Source organism: Camponotus vicinus, unplaced genomic scaffold (assembly GCF_025532165.1).
Source record: "Camponotus vicinus isolate PSW18456_S1 unplaced genomic scaffold, iyCamVici1.0 SCAF_3, whole genome shotgun sequence".
In the NCBI taxonomy this organism is placed as follows: domain Eukaryota; kingdom Metazoa; phylum Arthropoda; class Insecta; order Hymenoptera; family Formicidae; genus Camponotus; species Camponotus vicinus.
In genome coordinates this window covers 14,703,063-14,720,463 of record NW_028141967.1, presented here as the reverse complement: position 1 = coordinate 14,720,463, position 17,401 = coordinate 14,703,063, and the positions used below count along the sequence as shown (strand labels likewise).

The 17,401-nt window shown below is 27.8% G+C and overlaps 1 protein-coding gene across 5 annotated transcripts in view; it reads left to right on the top strand.

The window, feature by feature from the left end:
* The window catches only part of Spri (Src homology 2 domain-containing protein sprint), a 323,123-nt gene that overhangs the window by 148,607 nt on the left and 157,115 nt on the right, over positions 1-17,401 (top strand). For 4 of the 5 annotated variants that reach the window (XM_083092813.1, XM_083092806.1, XM_083092807.1 and 1 more), the window contains one exon: positions 4,319-4,559. In XM_083092813.1, coding sequence (XP_082948939.1) covers positions 4,479-4,559 — 81 coding nt within the window. In that variant the 5' untranslated portion in view covers positions 4,319-4,478. Of the gene's footprint in view, positions 1-4,318; positions 4,560-16,624; positions 16,714-17,401 lie in introns of those variants that run through there. The other variant, XM_083092815.1, reaches the window with a different exon arrangement.

The window sequence follows — 17,401 nt, the reverse complement described above, 5'->3', positions numbered from 1 at the left end:
TGCGTATTCAAAGGTTATTGCATCGATTTAGAATCTCCATAATTTATTCCTCTACAACAGGCACGCGAATAAACACCTCTCACAAGTGATTATTCTCTCGTGCATGATGTCATTAATTATTATGCAAGTAGCCTATACCACAAACATCGTTTCTTTCGTAATCAAACGAACGGCAAACACACGTGCATTATTAATTAAGTGCCATTGAACATGATGAAAATAGCTCCAATCATGCTCCAGCCTATACGTTAATTAAATTTATTTGCATCGTAATAATATATATGAAGATTGAAATCGAAAGTATTTATTGAAGTTATAAAATTGTAAAAAAAAAGAAATATAAGATAACATGAAAAAAAATCTTACAAGAAAAAAAAATAAATTTAACAAAAAGAAAAGGATAAAAACTGTGTGAAATTCCTTCAATGAAAAAAAATATAAAAAATAGAATAAAACTATTTTATTTGATTTCAAAAATATTTTGCTTTTTTTGTCATTATTTACAATTAATATGAAATTAATATTGAAAAAGAATGTATATTTACTTATCTATTGAAGAAGTTTTTCTTTTTCAGGAAAAAAAAAATAAATTAATTTCTTTAAAAAACTTCTAGTTTAACAAGTAAAACGAGGTATAATAGAATAATTATACGTACATTAAAATTATAAGAAAAATAATCAATTTTATATTCTAATAAGGAATAAATTTTGCAAGTTTTGGGACACTGTGCTTTTGTTATAGTATAGTCACTTGTAATTTTTAAATCAAATGAATCAAACAACATTTCTGACGCTAGCATTCATACGCGCGTGTCCGCTCGAGTTTCGAGCGAACAGTGTGATTCAGTTTTTCATTCGGATATTCCCCTCGTAAATTCGAAGGCATTAACTGTCTACCTTCACCTGCCTTGAACTCGGGGGGCCTTTCCTTACATTCACAGAACAGGAACCACGGTAGGCGCCTCTTAGGAATGCACCTTCCTCACGTTCGCGGTCTATTCGTACGAATTCGTGAATTTCTTGCTCCCGAATTCGACTAACCGGTACTCACCCGGTATTATTCCTAAAATAAGAAGAAGAAGAAGTGTCATTTTTTCTTTTTTTTTCTTTTTCCCTCGTTCTCACATTCGACATGACAGTCGGATATATAGGCGTGAGAGAAACGCAGTCGAGGAAATGAAGAACAATACCGTTCGCCTACCTTTTAGAGACTTGAATCCGCCGTATAATCATACGGTAGAATTTATTATATACGGAATGTCTGATCTTCGTTATGGTGTAAAATTCTAACAGTTCCTTTGGAACTTCCAAGAATTGTGATGTACGTTTTTTGTATCTAAGTAATAAATATTAATTAATGTAATTAATTATATATACATAAATACTAATACTGTATTTATATGTGCACATGTACATAAATTAAAAAAAAAAATATATATACATATATATATATATATATATATATATATATATACATATTTATTTATTTATATGCAAATTATTAAAAAATTATTTAAAAAATTTATAATTGTGATATTAACAATAAAATGAATATTTATATATTATTATATTTTGTGTGCATATTCCATTATTTTTTCATATATGTGAATTTTTTTCTAGAACCTATTTTATACATATACTTATATATAATAAAAAAGATAAAATAAAATAAAAAATAATTTATTAATTAAATTAATTAATTCAAACTTTCCAATAAATTAATGTGTATATGTGTTACAATTTACGTAAAAAAATTTGTATCTGATTGAAATATCCTTCTTTTTCAAGTTTTCTTGAAAGTTAATTAATAAGAATTGTTGAATGATGCTTGATTGGTACTTAATGGAATTGGCGGACGTGAGATTAGGGGAATTCTATTTTTCTTTTATATATGTAGGGCCGTGTATACTTGACTTATGCAATTCCATATGTAGCATTATATACATATATGCTTCGTAGGAAATATTCTTTGTTGCGGTTGCTGTTGCCACCTGTTGCTATACAGCGCAATTAATATGCAGAATTTCTTCCGCAAAACTGCTACAAATATCAAAGTTGCAAACACAGAAAAAATATAATTTTGTACATTTTTATCTTATTAAAAGTTTAATAATTAAATTTTTATCTAATTAAAAGTTTAATAATTTAATACAATAAATGTACAAAATGTATTTGTTTCTATCTAATTGTAAGACATTTATTTTTTAAAGTCTGTTGCGCTCAAAGTATTTTCGGAAGATATATAGAAATAAAAAGTTATTAAAAAAGTTATTGAAAGTTTTTAATAATTTAATAAAATAAATTAAGTTTTATTAAATTATCTTATTAAAAAGTTTAAATAATTTAATAAAATAAATGTATAATATATATTGCATTTTTGTATCTAAAACATTTGTTTTTGAAAATCCGTTATTCTCGAAATATCTTTAAAGGATCTATGTCATACATGCAATTGTTTAGGATAATTTTTCTTTTATTTTTATTATTTTATAAATTTCCAATAAATTAATAAATTTTTAAATCTAAGAGTATTAAAATATCAAACACAACGAACATAAAATATATGTATGTAAAAAGACGGACGTATGTAGTGTAATTCTCTATATATTACTCTCATGAAATGCTTGCAGCTGCTCTTGACAGACGCATATGGCGGTGCAATGCGCTGATTAGTCTCGATTAAGATTGATTCGCTCGCGAAATCGTTCGAACGATCCTTAACGATGACGTCGGACAGTCAAGAGTATTTTTACGTCTAGCGAGTTGCCAACGAATATTTAGCTTATATATTTTGCTAGTATATTTCGTTAACGCTCTCACGATGTTTACATTTAATTCGCTGAAAAAAAGGAAAGGAACGGAAGCGGAAGTTATTGTCTTGTGTAATAATATGCTGAGATATAATTGCACAGTTATCTTCTCGCGATAATTCGCTCGTTGACTTTTTCTTCGACGGAATTGAATGCCCTTAAAAGTACGAATTTTGCGGAAGTAAAATCGTTCGTGAATCTTGTAAAAATAACCAGGATTTATTTATATCGATATTTTCTTCGATGAGAAGATAAGTACATTATTAGGATTAATAACAAGCAAGTGTAATCCTGATACACATCTTATTTCACTCACCTTTTATGTCGACGAGAATGAACTAGATGACTCAATAATTTCTCATAGTAGGTTCATATTAAATTTCCGAACAGTTAATTAAATTTAATCGGCGATATCTTGCATATCAACAATGAAAAGATTAATTTTAATTGAATTTAGTTGAGTTTTGTGTTTAATTTAATTAATTAATTTAATTTAATTGAATGCAATCAATATATAATAATAGTGATTTTGTTATAAATATTAATTTTTATTTGTAAATACAAATAAATTAAAATCTTTTTCTTACTAATAGGAATTTTCATGTTTTAAAATACTTTTGATACGATATTAATATTTTATAATTCAATTTTTATATACTAGCTAAAAAATTAGCTAAAAAATTTTTTTAAATATTAAGAATTTTGATTATTTTACTTCTTTATGCAATTGTTTTTACTTGCCGATGTTCTTTTATATGTACGCATCAATTCAAGGAAGTGTAAAAACTTGTGGCAAACATTTCTTGGAGGAAGTCAAGTTCGAAATTATGCCATGGGAGTTGTCAAGGCCGCGACCTTTTTGAAGAGCATAATAAACTCGAAAAGAATTCGCAGGGACAGCGCGATGCGATGAGAAAAGGAAACAAACGCGAATAATTCGTGAATAAGTCATGATGCTAGGTGTTTACGTTCCCTTGTGCGTTATGAAAATCATGGCGGAAGAAAAGCCAAATAATTCCATGGGATGGGATAAATCTCCTTGTGCATAATTACTGCATTAACATCCTAAAAATGTTTCGCTATTTACATCTAGAGATCTTACTAGATATATTTTTTTAACTCAACTGAGATTTATAATTTAAAAGTGTTTATATTATTAATAAATGTAACATTTACAACTTTATTAAATAACTTTAAAAAAATGTACATATATGTATATATATATATATATATATATATATATATATATATATATATATATATATATATATAAAACTTCGTATTATGTAATATAATTACATACATAATGACATAATATATTATAATATAATATAATACTTTTAGTAGTCCGATGTCGCAAATCTTCAAATATTATACATAAATCAAATATTATATGTATATATACATTATTTTATTCATGCTATTTCTCTTTTATATTTTGATAAAATTTCAAAAAAATTTCTTAATTTTGTGTATTTAATTATTGTATTGCTTCTTTTTTGTTATAGATGCAGATCGTTGATAAATGACGTACATGTGAAAAGTGAGTGTTTTGGTTTATTTTATTTTTGAAACCTGTGATGTTAATATTTTATTTGATTTAGTATTTGAATTCATCGATAAATGTGTATTGTGAAATTTATTGTGTGATCATAAACTGAGAGAAAGATGACGTCGCTAATTCAAAGGGACTTTGGATCCCAGAGGAAAAGAGAGTCCACTAGCAGCACTGCGTCCAGTTATTTGTTAGTGAGTATAATAAATCAATAAATCAATAATATAAAATAGTCACTATACGTCATAATTTGCAATAATGAAAAATATTATGTCTGATTAAATTCTCATGATTGAAAAAATATTTTGATTAAAAAAGATATACAGGATTTATTTAATAATAATTTAAAAACATCCTATATACATATACTAATATTACATATATTGTATATATATATGTATATATACAGGGTGTATCTGAAATGATGCACTAAACTTTAGGAGCGTATTCTAGAAGTCAAAATAAGACTTTTTTTTCTTTATGAACATGAGTTCGCAAATGAATCCCCCTCCGAGCTAGAGGCCCCTAAAGTTTGGGGAAAAAATTAAAAATTGACTGTATTTCAGAAAAAAATTATTTGACCTTGGTTTTGACATTACCTATCACCCTCTTTTGAGAGATAAATAAATTTGCGTTGCGGGTATTTGGTCAATTTTACACATTTTCGAATTTTAGCTCGGAGGGGGGTTCATTTGCGGATCCATGTTTATAAGAAAAAAAAGTCTTATTTTGACCTCTAGAATACGCTCCTAAAGTTTAGTGCATCATTTCAGATACACCCTGTATATACATCTACAGGGTGTCCCATTTTAAATAATACGCTCAAATATCTTCGAAACAGTGCGTTAAATAAAAAAATGTTTCAAACAAAAGTTGTATGACTTGAAGAGGGCCATCAGAAGGTGGCAATGATTTGACCTTGGAGAGTCGTTTGAAGGTCACGTGAAGGTCACCTTCAATTTTTTAAACAGAACCTCCTACTTTTTATTACTTATTCTTGTAGCTTATCTCGAGAGCTTTCCAAAACACAATAATAAAATATTTTTCCCTCAAGTACTTTTTAAGTTATAAGGCTTGAAATCATTTCTTAATTTTACATAAACCGTAAAATATCTTGTAAAATATTCATTTTTCGATTATCTTACCTTAATACTTTTATGTACAAAATAATGAGAGGAATCAATTGGTGTAAAGAAAACACATAGTTATTTTTAAGAAAAAATATGTAGTTGTTAATTGCAAATTACATATTTTTTCTTTGAAACAACTATGTGTTTTCTTTACACCAATTGATTCCTCTCATTATTTTGTACATAAAAGTATTAAGGTAAGATAATCGAAAAATGAATATTTTACAAGATATTTTACGGTTTATGTAAAATTAAAAAATGATTTCAAGCCTTATAACTTAATAAGTACTTAAAGGAAAAATATTTTATTATAGTGTTTTGGAAAGCTCTCGATATAAGCTACAAGAATGTGCAATAAAAAATAGAGAGTTCCATTTAAGAAATTGAAGGTGACCTTCATGTGACCTTCAAATAACTCTTTAAGGTCAAAACAATGGTACTCTCTTATGGCTCTTTTCAAGCCATACAACTTTTGTCTGAAATATTTCTTTCTAAAGTGCATAGTTTATGAAATATTCGACCGTTCCGGGACTTTTGGGACACCCTGTATATATATATATATATATATATATATATATATATATATATATATAAATTAAATTAAAATTGGCATAAGTTCCACAGCGCGGTAGTTGGGGTGCAGGGGAAGAAACAACATTTCTTTTTTATGATTATTTATTTCAAATCTAAAAACTACAAAAATAATGAACGTTCGCCTTTGATCCTTCCTCAGCGCGATTAATAATATAAAAAACAAATTACATTTACAAATTACTATTACATTGTAAAAGAGGAGAAAAGTTTATCTCCTCTTCGACGCGCAGATGACGCGAAATTGCATCGCGCGGAGATCTAGCAAGCCTGCTGTTTCCAAAAGTTCATCAAATGTATTAAAATTTGCTGTAGAATCGCAGCAGATCAGATTCCACGCTTTTTCTTTTTCCATCCGTACACAAAATGCCATTAACCCTTTCGCTACGGCGGTTCGCTCCGCCGTAGCGCCGCCATTGAACGCGTCCCCGCGCCAAAAGTGTATACATTGCGCGTGGACAATCTTTGGCGTTCTTTGGGGTTTACGACTTACATCTGAACAACGCCGCTTTAACATGCTTTTGGAAGAAAAGGGACTTTTCTTTAAAACAAGATATTAATAATTTCTACATAAACAATAATTGTTTTAATGAAAACATAATTAATATATATTATATATTATATGTTATATTAATCGCCGTTAGGAGCGAAAGAGTTAAGTACAGTGATGCCAAAATGGACACGCCCGCACCCGACAACGCAGTAGAGGGGCAAGGATATACATATACACATACATATATATGTATATACATACATGTATACTCAATCACGACAGAAGTAAAAATATTATATGTTTAATTAATCAGTAAATCACTGAGTATTCTCTTATAAATTATTTACAAATTACAAGTTTCTTTTAATTAATTTAAAATCGGCAGTTTTTCTAATAAAAAATATTATCATGTGTGTGTGTGTGTGTGTGTGTGTGTGTGTGTGTGTGTGTGTGTGTGTATACAAATTAGTTATCATTTTTTTTCTCTTACTCTTTATTGAATTTTCAAAAGTGTATACATATATGCATTTATGATTTTGAAAATTAAATAAAGTGTAACAGAAAAGTAACTTTTTTACATAATAATATTTTTAATTAATAAAATTTTCAATTTTTTAAATATTATATATGTATATATATATATATATATATATATATATATATATATATATAATCTCTTAATAAATTCTTGTTATAAATTAAACTTAATTGAAGATATGATTTTATCTATTTGCTTCCCCAATATCTTATTTCATTTTCTCTGAAATTTCAATTTTTTTAAATTTTATTTTTCAATTGTTTTATTATAAACCACAAATTTTGTTTGCATAAAATATTGATTTTTATGAGAAAAATTCTCCTTGGGCGAGAAAACAATATATTTTCATCGAAACATTTTTTGACAAAAAATCGATTCGACACCTGGGTGGTTTTAGAACACCCTATAGTCGGCAATTCGCACGTGTCTCGACGTGAATATCCGCGCGGGAAGCTGGGATGCGAATAAGCGTGTCCTTTGCCGCTGCAAGAGAGGAAATTGCGTGACGCACAAGAGAAACTGACGCCATTTATCACAGTGAGGCGAGGGAATAGCGAACGCTGTCGCACGGAAATTTTCGGCGAGTCTGGAAAAACTTCGCTTTGATTACCTATGCGTGCGTTATTTCTATTTTTTATCTCCCTATATTTTTTTTCTTCGAACACGAGCCGAGAATTTAAAATTCAACATTTCCGTTGTGAAAATCACACTACGTTGTGATATTTCGCAAACAGAAAAATGACAAAACAATTTAAAAAAAGAAAACGAAAAGATATCAGCATATAAGATATCGAAGAAATTTTGAGAGACAAAAAAAATATTTTTAACCGAAAAAATGAATGCAAGTTACCTTCTAAATAATTTAAGAGTTTTATTATTATTGCAGATTATTTTATTTCAATATAAATATTTAAGATCAAGTTTTTTAAAATAAATAAGGAAATTATATGAAGATATAAAAGACAATATTTTTCGTGAATTAAATTTTTGAAGAAATGTTGATGAAACTCTAGAAAAGAGGCTCCAATCTCTAATGACATTTGATCTTGATTATTATATTATTAAGATTGATTTCTTTTCCTAGAGTTTTATTATACTTTATTAATATTTTGTTAACATAATTTATTAGTGTCTAAAAAATAATTAAGAATATATTTATTGTATGTATATATATATATATATATATATATATATATATATATATATATGTATAGTATGTGTTTACAATATAAATTATCTCAATAATCTTTTTAGGAATATGATAAACGTAAAATATGTAAAATGTGACAACATATCTATTTTTTTGTAATATTTTCGAAATAAATATTGAACATCAATATAGAGGAAATATAAATGACAGTATACATGGGATACACGAAAAGTGATGGAAGGGGTTGAAATGTTTCAGGGGCGGAAAGTAAAGTGTCACCCTGGTACCTGGGGAAGCCCGTCGGCGAAATCCTGTCTTTAATGCAAATTTTGTCATGTATCGGGGGCGAGATATCGCATCTTTGTAGAATTAATGTTCGCGATATTTCCCTTTCATTTCCGGTCCCTGGGTAGTTTTCAAAACGTGATAGATCGTCCGAATGTATAGTGCACCGCTTCGTAAAAATCCATTTTGCTTTCGAAAAATTGTGGTGAAAATTCGAGTATTTAGCTAAAAACACATGCGAAAATAGAAAACACAATAAAAATTTAATTATTAACAATAAAACGTGTCCAAACATATACATTCCTGATATGTAACTAAATAAAATAAAATTTTTTCTTGAGAGAAGGAAGCCACATATAAATAAATTTTATTTCTTTAATAAAGAGAGAGTATGTTGTGTTTGTTTTTATATATGTACGTATATGTATATATATTAAGAATTTTTTTTCTTTACATACACACACACATACATAAAATTACACCTAATGAGATAAAAATATATTTTTTAATGTATTTTAATTACAAAAATATTATAACAGACGATATATATATTAATATATTATATATTTTATTATATAATGTGGAAATTGTGTGCAACAACACACACACAACAGCATGTATGTAAATCCATTTTTTAAAATTATGAGAGATTGAAAATAAGATCGCGATTATATTATTTAACATATAAAATTATGGGCACAATTGAACCATAAGACGGAACAAATAATGGATAATCTAAAATGGGCTTATCACATGCAGACTCCTACACATATGCTAGATACATGAAAGTTGGGAGGTCACATATTACAAAACTACTCGTGAATATTCAGTAGAGCATTAACTTGCACGTAGCTTAGTTGGGCGAGGACCATCTGTTCTTATCCGCGCGCCGAGTTTAAAACGTTTTTAAGCTGTCGGGACAATGGGGTGGCTGCTAATACGAGGGTCGGCAAGGGAGATGGCGATGATGGAACGGACCTCGTCGTGCTTAGGCATAATCGCGCAGACAGTCCACTTCATATTCGAGGATAATTGTGGATGTTTTCAAAATGGAGGAAATATCTCTTAAAAAATGAGTTATATATATATAACTGTTATCGAAATTGCAAGTTGTCATTTTTATACGTCAAAAATAAAACTATAGATTCAATATAAAAAAATTATATTTATACAAACGTGCAAAATTTGCTTTATTATAATTAAACATGCACAATCGGCAACTTGTATTTTAAGAAAAAAAACGAAGAAGAAATATTTAATCAGCATGCATTTATTACACATTAATAAAGCAAATGAAATTTCCATCACTGTAATTATATAATAATTGTTTTAATATTTTTTTTTGTAAATTTTACTTAATTAATTTTATAATGACTATATTTATTCCTTAAGTTAGTTTATAAATTATACTTATTTATTTCTTGAGTTATAAATTATACTTCATATTTCTTATTCGCAATTCATTTAAAAATTTGTGTAATTTCTAATTTTATTTCAATTTTATTTTTGATTTTTAAGATTATCAAAATATTTTAATATACTTATATATACTTGTAAATTATATACATACATACATACATATATATATATATATATATATATATATATATATATATACATATATATATTATAATCTTTAGATATATAGATATATCATTAGATATCATTAGATATCATAATTCATTAGATAATCATAATCAATATATTATTTTTGATATTGTCAAAAACATCGTGTAAAGAAAGAAGAGTTTACTGTACGGTGGCATCCTTGACGATGATTTAATGCAAATGCAATGCTTTTACAAATGTTGATCATATGCGGAATTCGGGGGATGGTTGGTCTCCTTTAAGTCGTCGATTTAAAGGCGCGCTTCTACATGATAAAAATAATTTAAAAAAGGTAGCGTCGTACATTTTGGTGGTTTCGACTTTTAGCGTTGCCGCGTGTGTTGCGCCTTTTCAAATAATTTAACATCGTTTTAAGTTGATTGAAGATGAGATTTATTGGAACGAGATTCACTTTCTCGCGTTCGTCCCTCTTAACCGAATCACTTCCCTCAGTTGCGTAATACTAAAATGCCTTATTGTAGATTTATATTATTAGTACGAAAAAAATATTATAAGATATAAAGAATAGTTTAGATGTAAGAGAGAGAGAGAGAGAGAGAGGTGGAAAAAAAATATATATATGTATAAATAATTTTTTATAAAATAATTAAAAATCTCATTATTAAAGTTCAATAAGTAATAAATATGTGTAATATCAGTTTTTCCTCAATTTTAAAAATTAATTTCCTCAAAAATAAAACTTTATATGAAAAATTTTTCTTTTATCTTCTTAATTTACTGTTATAGTATAAATACCTTCCTCTTTTCATATTATTAACGTGCCACGCTCTAACTACGTGTCTTCTGTTTTGATTAGATGTTGCTATAGCAATTGAACCAGTTACTACTAGCAGCCGAGTATCGATTCCTAGACAGTCAGTGTCTACACATTCATGTTTAAGTTCAGTCACCTACGACACGCGCATTAAATAGCGTCGTAATGATATATTAACACAGCATCTATAACATTTGGTACATAAATAATTATTCTTTTAATATACTATTACTATATAGTAATTAATATATTATTGTATAATACAGTATATATAAGTGTGTGTATACTATAAATATATAAAATTCTGCTATAATAATCGATATACAAATACCTCGGAGTTTCTTTACTAGTGATATATGCGGGAAAGTAAAACTCGTTATTTAAATCGCAGAAAATATCACCAGACGATTGCTCCTGTCACTCGAATTCTGCGCGAGATTAAAGGCAAACAGATGCGAGACGAGGTGTGGGAGGATCATCTCTGTTTTCTTTTTGCCGACTTTGTAGACGAATGAAATTTCTCGGAGTATTCCTCTCTCGAGTCGCGACTTTTTAATATTGCGCGAGACGATATAAATAGTTGGTGATTGAAGTTTGAAATTCGTGTGCGGCAATGATGTTGTCTCTTCTGTGATGCATCGAAACTAAGTGCTTTGGTGAAACAACAAAAATTACTTGAAATGATGTGAAAAAAGAGAAGATAATTTCAAAAAAGATTTTGAAAAATTTTCTTCTTTGAAAATTAGATTCTTTCTTTAATCTAAAGAACAAAGAATCGGTAATGCTGGAGACACGTTTTGAAATATCTTTGAATATTTCGCACAATTTCCATAGATCGTTTGAAATCATCGATCTCTTTGTTAGGAATTTTGAAATATTTTTTTCTACTTTAAATTGTATTTATTAAATATGTCTTTAACTACATTGAAAATAAATAAGAAAAGATTATATACACTGAGAAAAATCGTTTGATTGTACCAACAAGACGTACATGATTGAAGACATTTTGGTTAAACCAAACAAGAATTTCTAGTTATCATGATAAGACTCGATTTTTTATAACTAGAACGTTTAATAGATTTTACTATAAGGATTTGGTTAGTATTTTCTGGTTGGATCTATAAAATTTCTTGTTACATTAATTTCTTTGCTTGCCGCTAGGCGGCGAACCACTCTTAACTTAACTCGTATTCAATATTTGCCATGAAATGTATATAAAGAACTAGAATTAACATTAAATCCAAAGTATATTCTTTTTCTCTTACGAGCAGTAGTGCCAGAAAGAGGACGCTAGCTCTCTGATTGTATGTGTTTGAGCTGCATCCTCTTCTTGCATCACTATTTATCAGTTTAATTTCTAACAAACTGAATTTAAAATAAATTTTATTCAATAATCTGGATTGAATTTATCCAATAATCTTGTTGGAATTCAGAATATTTAAACAGACTTTTGAGATTAGATAAAAAAAATTTTAGATGACTTGGTGCTGGTGAGTTTAGTATTATTAACCAGAAAATTTTAGACGACTTGGTGCTGGTGAGTTTAGTATTATTAACCAGAAAATTTGGTAAATTTAACAGGAAGAAATTAATCAGATTCATCTGGTAATTCCTACAAGAATTCTGGTTTGTCCATTTTCCAACAGACATACTGGTTGAATCTACCAGAATTCTAATTAATGCAACCAGATTTTTTTCTCAGTGTATGATTTATCATAACAAATATTAATGGTTTAATGTAGAGAGAAATTAATTTATATAAAAATTATTTATGAAATTGTTTAAGAACAATTATTTTTTGCTTGAGAAATATATATATGTATATACAGTACCCTCCATAAGTTTGGAAACACTCTATAAAGGTATACAATATAAAGAAAATAACTTTAATTTCTTTGATATTTGCCGGATGTTATATCCTTCTTCTTGTAAAATAATAATCTTGACTCGCAATTCATATGGAATCTGGCACGTCGGAGCCATTTTTAATGATTGTAGTAATTTTTGTTACTTTTACAGAAACTAAAATCAAACTGCACTTAAATGAATTCTTATTACTCTGATGTATGTTTCTAATGCGCGTAAACATTACAGACATTCCACTACAGCATCTGATATGCTGTAGTAGCACTAATTGGTAGAACAAATCAACGCGCGAAATTTAACTCCGAGCAGTTCGGTGCCGCGTAATAATTATTCGACATATTTTCGGTATAAACAGGCGTCATATCATCATTTAAACGTCTTGCAATATATTCATATGAAAAATCTGCACAGATTGCTGCTATGCGATTGTTTATCTGTAAAATGGAATGTGTTTCCAAACTTATGGAGGGTAGTGTATATGTATATATATATATATATATATATATATATATATATATATATATATTTATATATATATATTTATATTTATATTTATAATACAAATAAAAAAGAATAAATATTACAAAAAATATATATAAAAATATAAAAAATATACAATATGAAAAATGATCAATATTTTTTAAAGCAAAATATTAAGTTCTTCGAGATCTTTCCTTTTTCGCGTCCAGCCGCGTTTTGAAAATGCATATTTCTTGGATGCGGTGAGTGCAATAAGGTAATCACAACAAAATGAAACTACACGCTTCGTTCATGAAAAAATGTCATCTCGCGCGTACTATATTTTCGAGCTACAAAGGAAGCTGGATGATCACTATCGGAAATGCAAATCGAGTGTATCGTCACACAACGGATTTCGACAGTTTTATATATATATATGTACGTATATGACTACGTATCGTGGGTGATACATGTTTATACGTGTGGATGCGATCGTATCTTCTTCTTCGTTTGCTCTCTGGTAATGCGTTGGATTGCCTTTTCGGGATGTTTCGCCGAGGATTCAGTCACTTTATTTATATGAATTGGTTATATTCGTCATTGACGATGAGCTATTGCAATTGCATTATATGATTCTCGCATTCATATCTTATATATTATTTTTTCTTTTATATTAAAAAAATTATAATATCATCATAGATATATATCATTACATAATATTATTATATATATTATATAATATTATTATACATATTATATATATTATTATATAATTATTATATAATATTGATATATATTATTATATAATGGTATATAATATTATTTAAATGAAATAAATTGATAGATAGTTGATCAAAAAATATATAAACATAAATTTATTAAAATAATTTGGTGCAGTTTCTCTTTCACTATAAATAAATAATTTAATAATTTTTAAATAAATACTACAGTTTTTCATCCTTTCTCTCTCTTTTTCAATCTTTCTCTTCAATCTTTTTGTCTCTTATGGAACATATGAATTATTTGTTACGACTGTCATCATATGCAATAAAAAGGTTGAGGCTTGATATCTTAATCCTAGTAAGATTACCGTATAATACATTAAGCTCGCCAATGGTGCCGTATTACAATACAATGCACAGAAGACAATCGATGTTATCCTACTGTTAGTATAAAAACATGAGTTATTTAGTAAAAAAATTAGACTAATTGATTCCGAGAGGAGAATAAATATTAACAATAAATATTAGAAATAATAGTAATTAATTAAAAAATTTAGAGAGTTATATGTGAACTGTACATTGCAATTTACTATCTAAAATAATTTTATTCATTTGATGATAAAGAAAATATATATCAACATTTTTTTTATATTTATTAATATTATAATATTTATGTCATTATATTAATTTTTTATTTCACTCTATTTTTTTTTCTTATTATTTTATTCTCACTTAACATGGAAAATACATCAATATTTTTTAAAGCATTTATTTATATTATATTACTATTTATTTTTATTATATTTATTTTTTTATTTTGCTCTATATATTTTTCTTTCCATTTATTTTATTTTCATTTGTCTCTCCCTTTCTCTCAATTCTTATTCATTGTCATATTATATATTTACATTCTTCATCTTTTTGTTTATTTCTTTTTAGTTGTCACAGTACACAATTTTATGAAATTTTATTGACACAAATAGTCGCGTAACTTAAGTATCTAATCACACGTGTGCGTTTCAGCTTGCGAGTAGACGCCTTTATTTATTTGACACATTGCTGGGTCGCATCCGTTTTACTTACACCCTTTCCGGCGTCCATCGATGTCTTCATCCGTACGTTCCAAGCCATACACACACGCAATAGAGATACGCATACACGCATACATACACGTATCTTTCAATGGCCTTATCACCCCGCGACTGGCCAGCGGAGGAGAACACGTAACGCGGCCAATCGGCCGCAGCTGTCGTTCTTGTACACAGTGTGTTCAGATAGTAACACGATATACGCAGGTGAAATTGACAGTCAGACTGCGCTATGATAAAACGCGTGATCGTCCAGACAATTCGCAATGAGTCACGTTCCGCACGCGATAAATGCGACGCATTTATCGTGTGCACGCTTCTCTCTTCTTCTTTTTTTTCATTCTCATCATCTCCTTCTCGATAAATAGTGTTAATTAATTACCCTGCGATATTAAATAAGAAACGAGATGATAATTGTGTTTTGGGAGGAAAAGTAAATTTAGGTGCGCGAGAAAAATGGATTATATAACGAAAATTAATTACATAGCGAAAAGCGAAATTAATATTTAGTATAATAGCGGAAAATATATACAAAAAATATGAATAATGAAAAAATATATGAAAATATATACAGAAATATATACATCTTACAACGCAATGGCAGATTCTTTGAATCAATTTGATAGTCTCTTCAACAACATCGAAAAATATTTTAATTTTTGTAAATTTTCCAGAAATTTGTAATTAAATTAAAATTTTGTGAAAGTTTACAATTGAGTTAATTGAAGAAGAATGTATTTTTATTATTTAATTGTATATAAAAGTAAAAAAATTGGAGTTTATCTTCAACTATCAATTTTAACATTCAAGTTTTTAACACCAAATTTTATTGTGGATCGAAAATCGAAAATTAAATTAATCAAATAATCTACCATTTATGTGAAACATTCTACAGATACAACATTGTCAAATAATAATATTTATAATAACATTTTAGTTTCTTATTTTTAGAAAAATTGTCAAATTAATCTGAAAGTTTTATAAAATCACCTTTGTAAAATGTATAAAAATATAAATGTTATTATAAATATTATTATTTTACACACACACACACACACACACACACACACACACACACACACACACACATATATTTGCATATGTATATTTACATATATATATTTAAATTTTTATAAATTTTACAAAGATGATTTCATAAAACTTTCAGATTAACTTGATAATTTTAGCAAAAATAAGAGACTACTTTCTAAAATAAAATTTATTTAAAATACTTATTTAATATTAATTTATTACTTATTTAATATTTATTTAAAAAATATTTATATATATTTTATTATATATATATATATATATATATATTATATATTTTATATATATTTTATATAAATAACTTGTTTTCTCTTTCTATGTATTTTACATACTTTTTGCAAAACATACTTTTTTGTTATCTAAATATTCAAGATATATATTTTATGGAATATTTTAATTTTATGAAATGAGAAACCAAAGATTGCGTTTTTCTTCGCGACACCCTGTATCTTCCTTTCCCGCTGGCGCGATCCTATTAAACGCATTCTTACAACGACGTCACAGTGGATACTGGACTTTTGCGGCGGACACATGTCGCGCTAGTCGGACGCAAACCTTCGATTCGTTTATTTGGCCTGCCTTTCTACTCATTGGTGCGTTCGTGTTGTTTTGCATTTGTATGTTCCTGCGTGTACATTATGCGGCCGACGCGTCATCCATTATATGATAACAAGCAGTCGGGAACCCGTTTAATTGTCGTCCGTATGTTGTCGCCGCGTTGCTGTGCCTAATCACAAGTTGTTTTTCCACGTATTCACAAACATCTAGTGCGCGGAATAGGTGAACGTATATATACCCAAACACATTAATCTCATATGTATGGGACGACTAATAAAAGTGCGATGAGCGTGGATTTGCTGAATTAAAAATACACGTTATACATGGGCATAAAAGCTGCCTTGTAAAAGCGACAGAAAGAGGCAGAAAGAGAGAGAGAGAGAGAGAGAGAGAGAAAGATTAAATTTATTATTTAAAATAAAATTTATTTATATTTATTTAAAAAATATTAATAGATATTTTATATAAATAGGCTTCTTTTTTCATGTATATATATATATATATATATATATATATATATATATATATATATATATATATATATATATATGAGAGTGTTTGTCCATATATGTCTGACCAAATATCTCGCAACTAATCAAAGTTACAAAAAAGTTTAATAAGAGAAATTTGCACGACTCTGAGTTAGCTACAAAGTGCATGTAAAAAATTTTTTTTTGCTTATGATCTTTTCGAGTTATGAAGGTCAACATAGTTTTTTTAAAT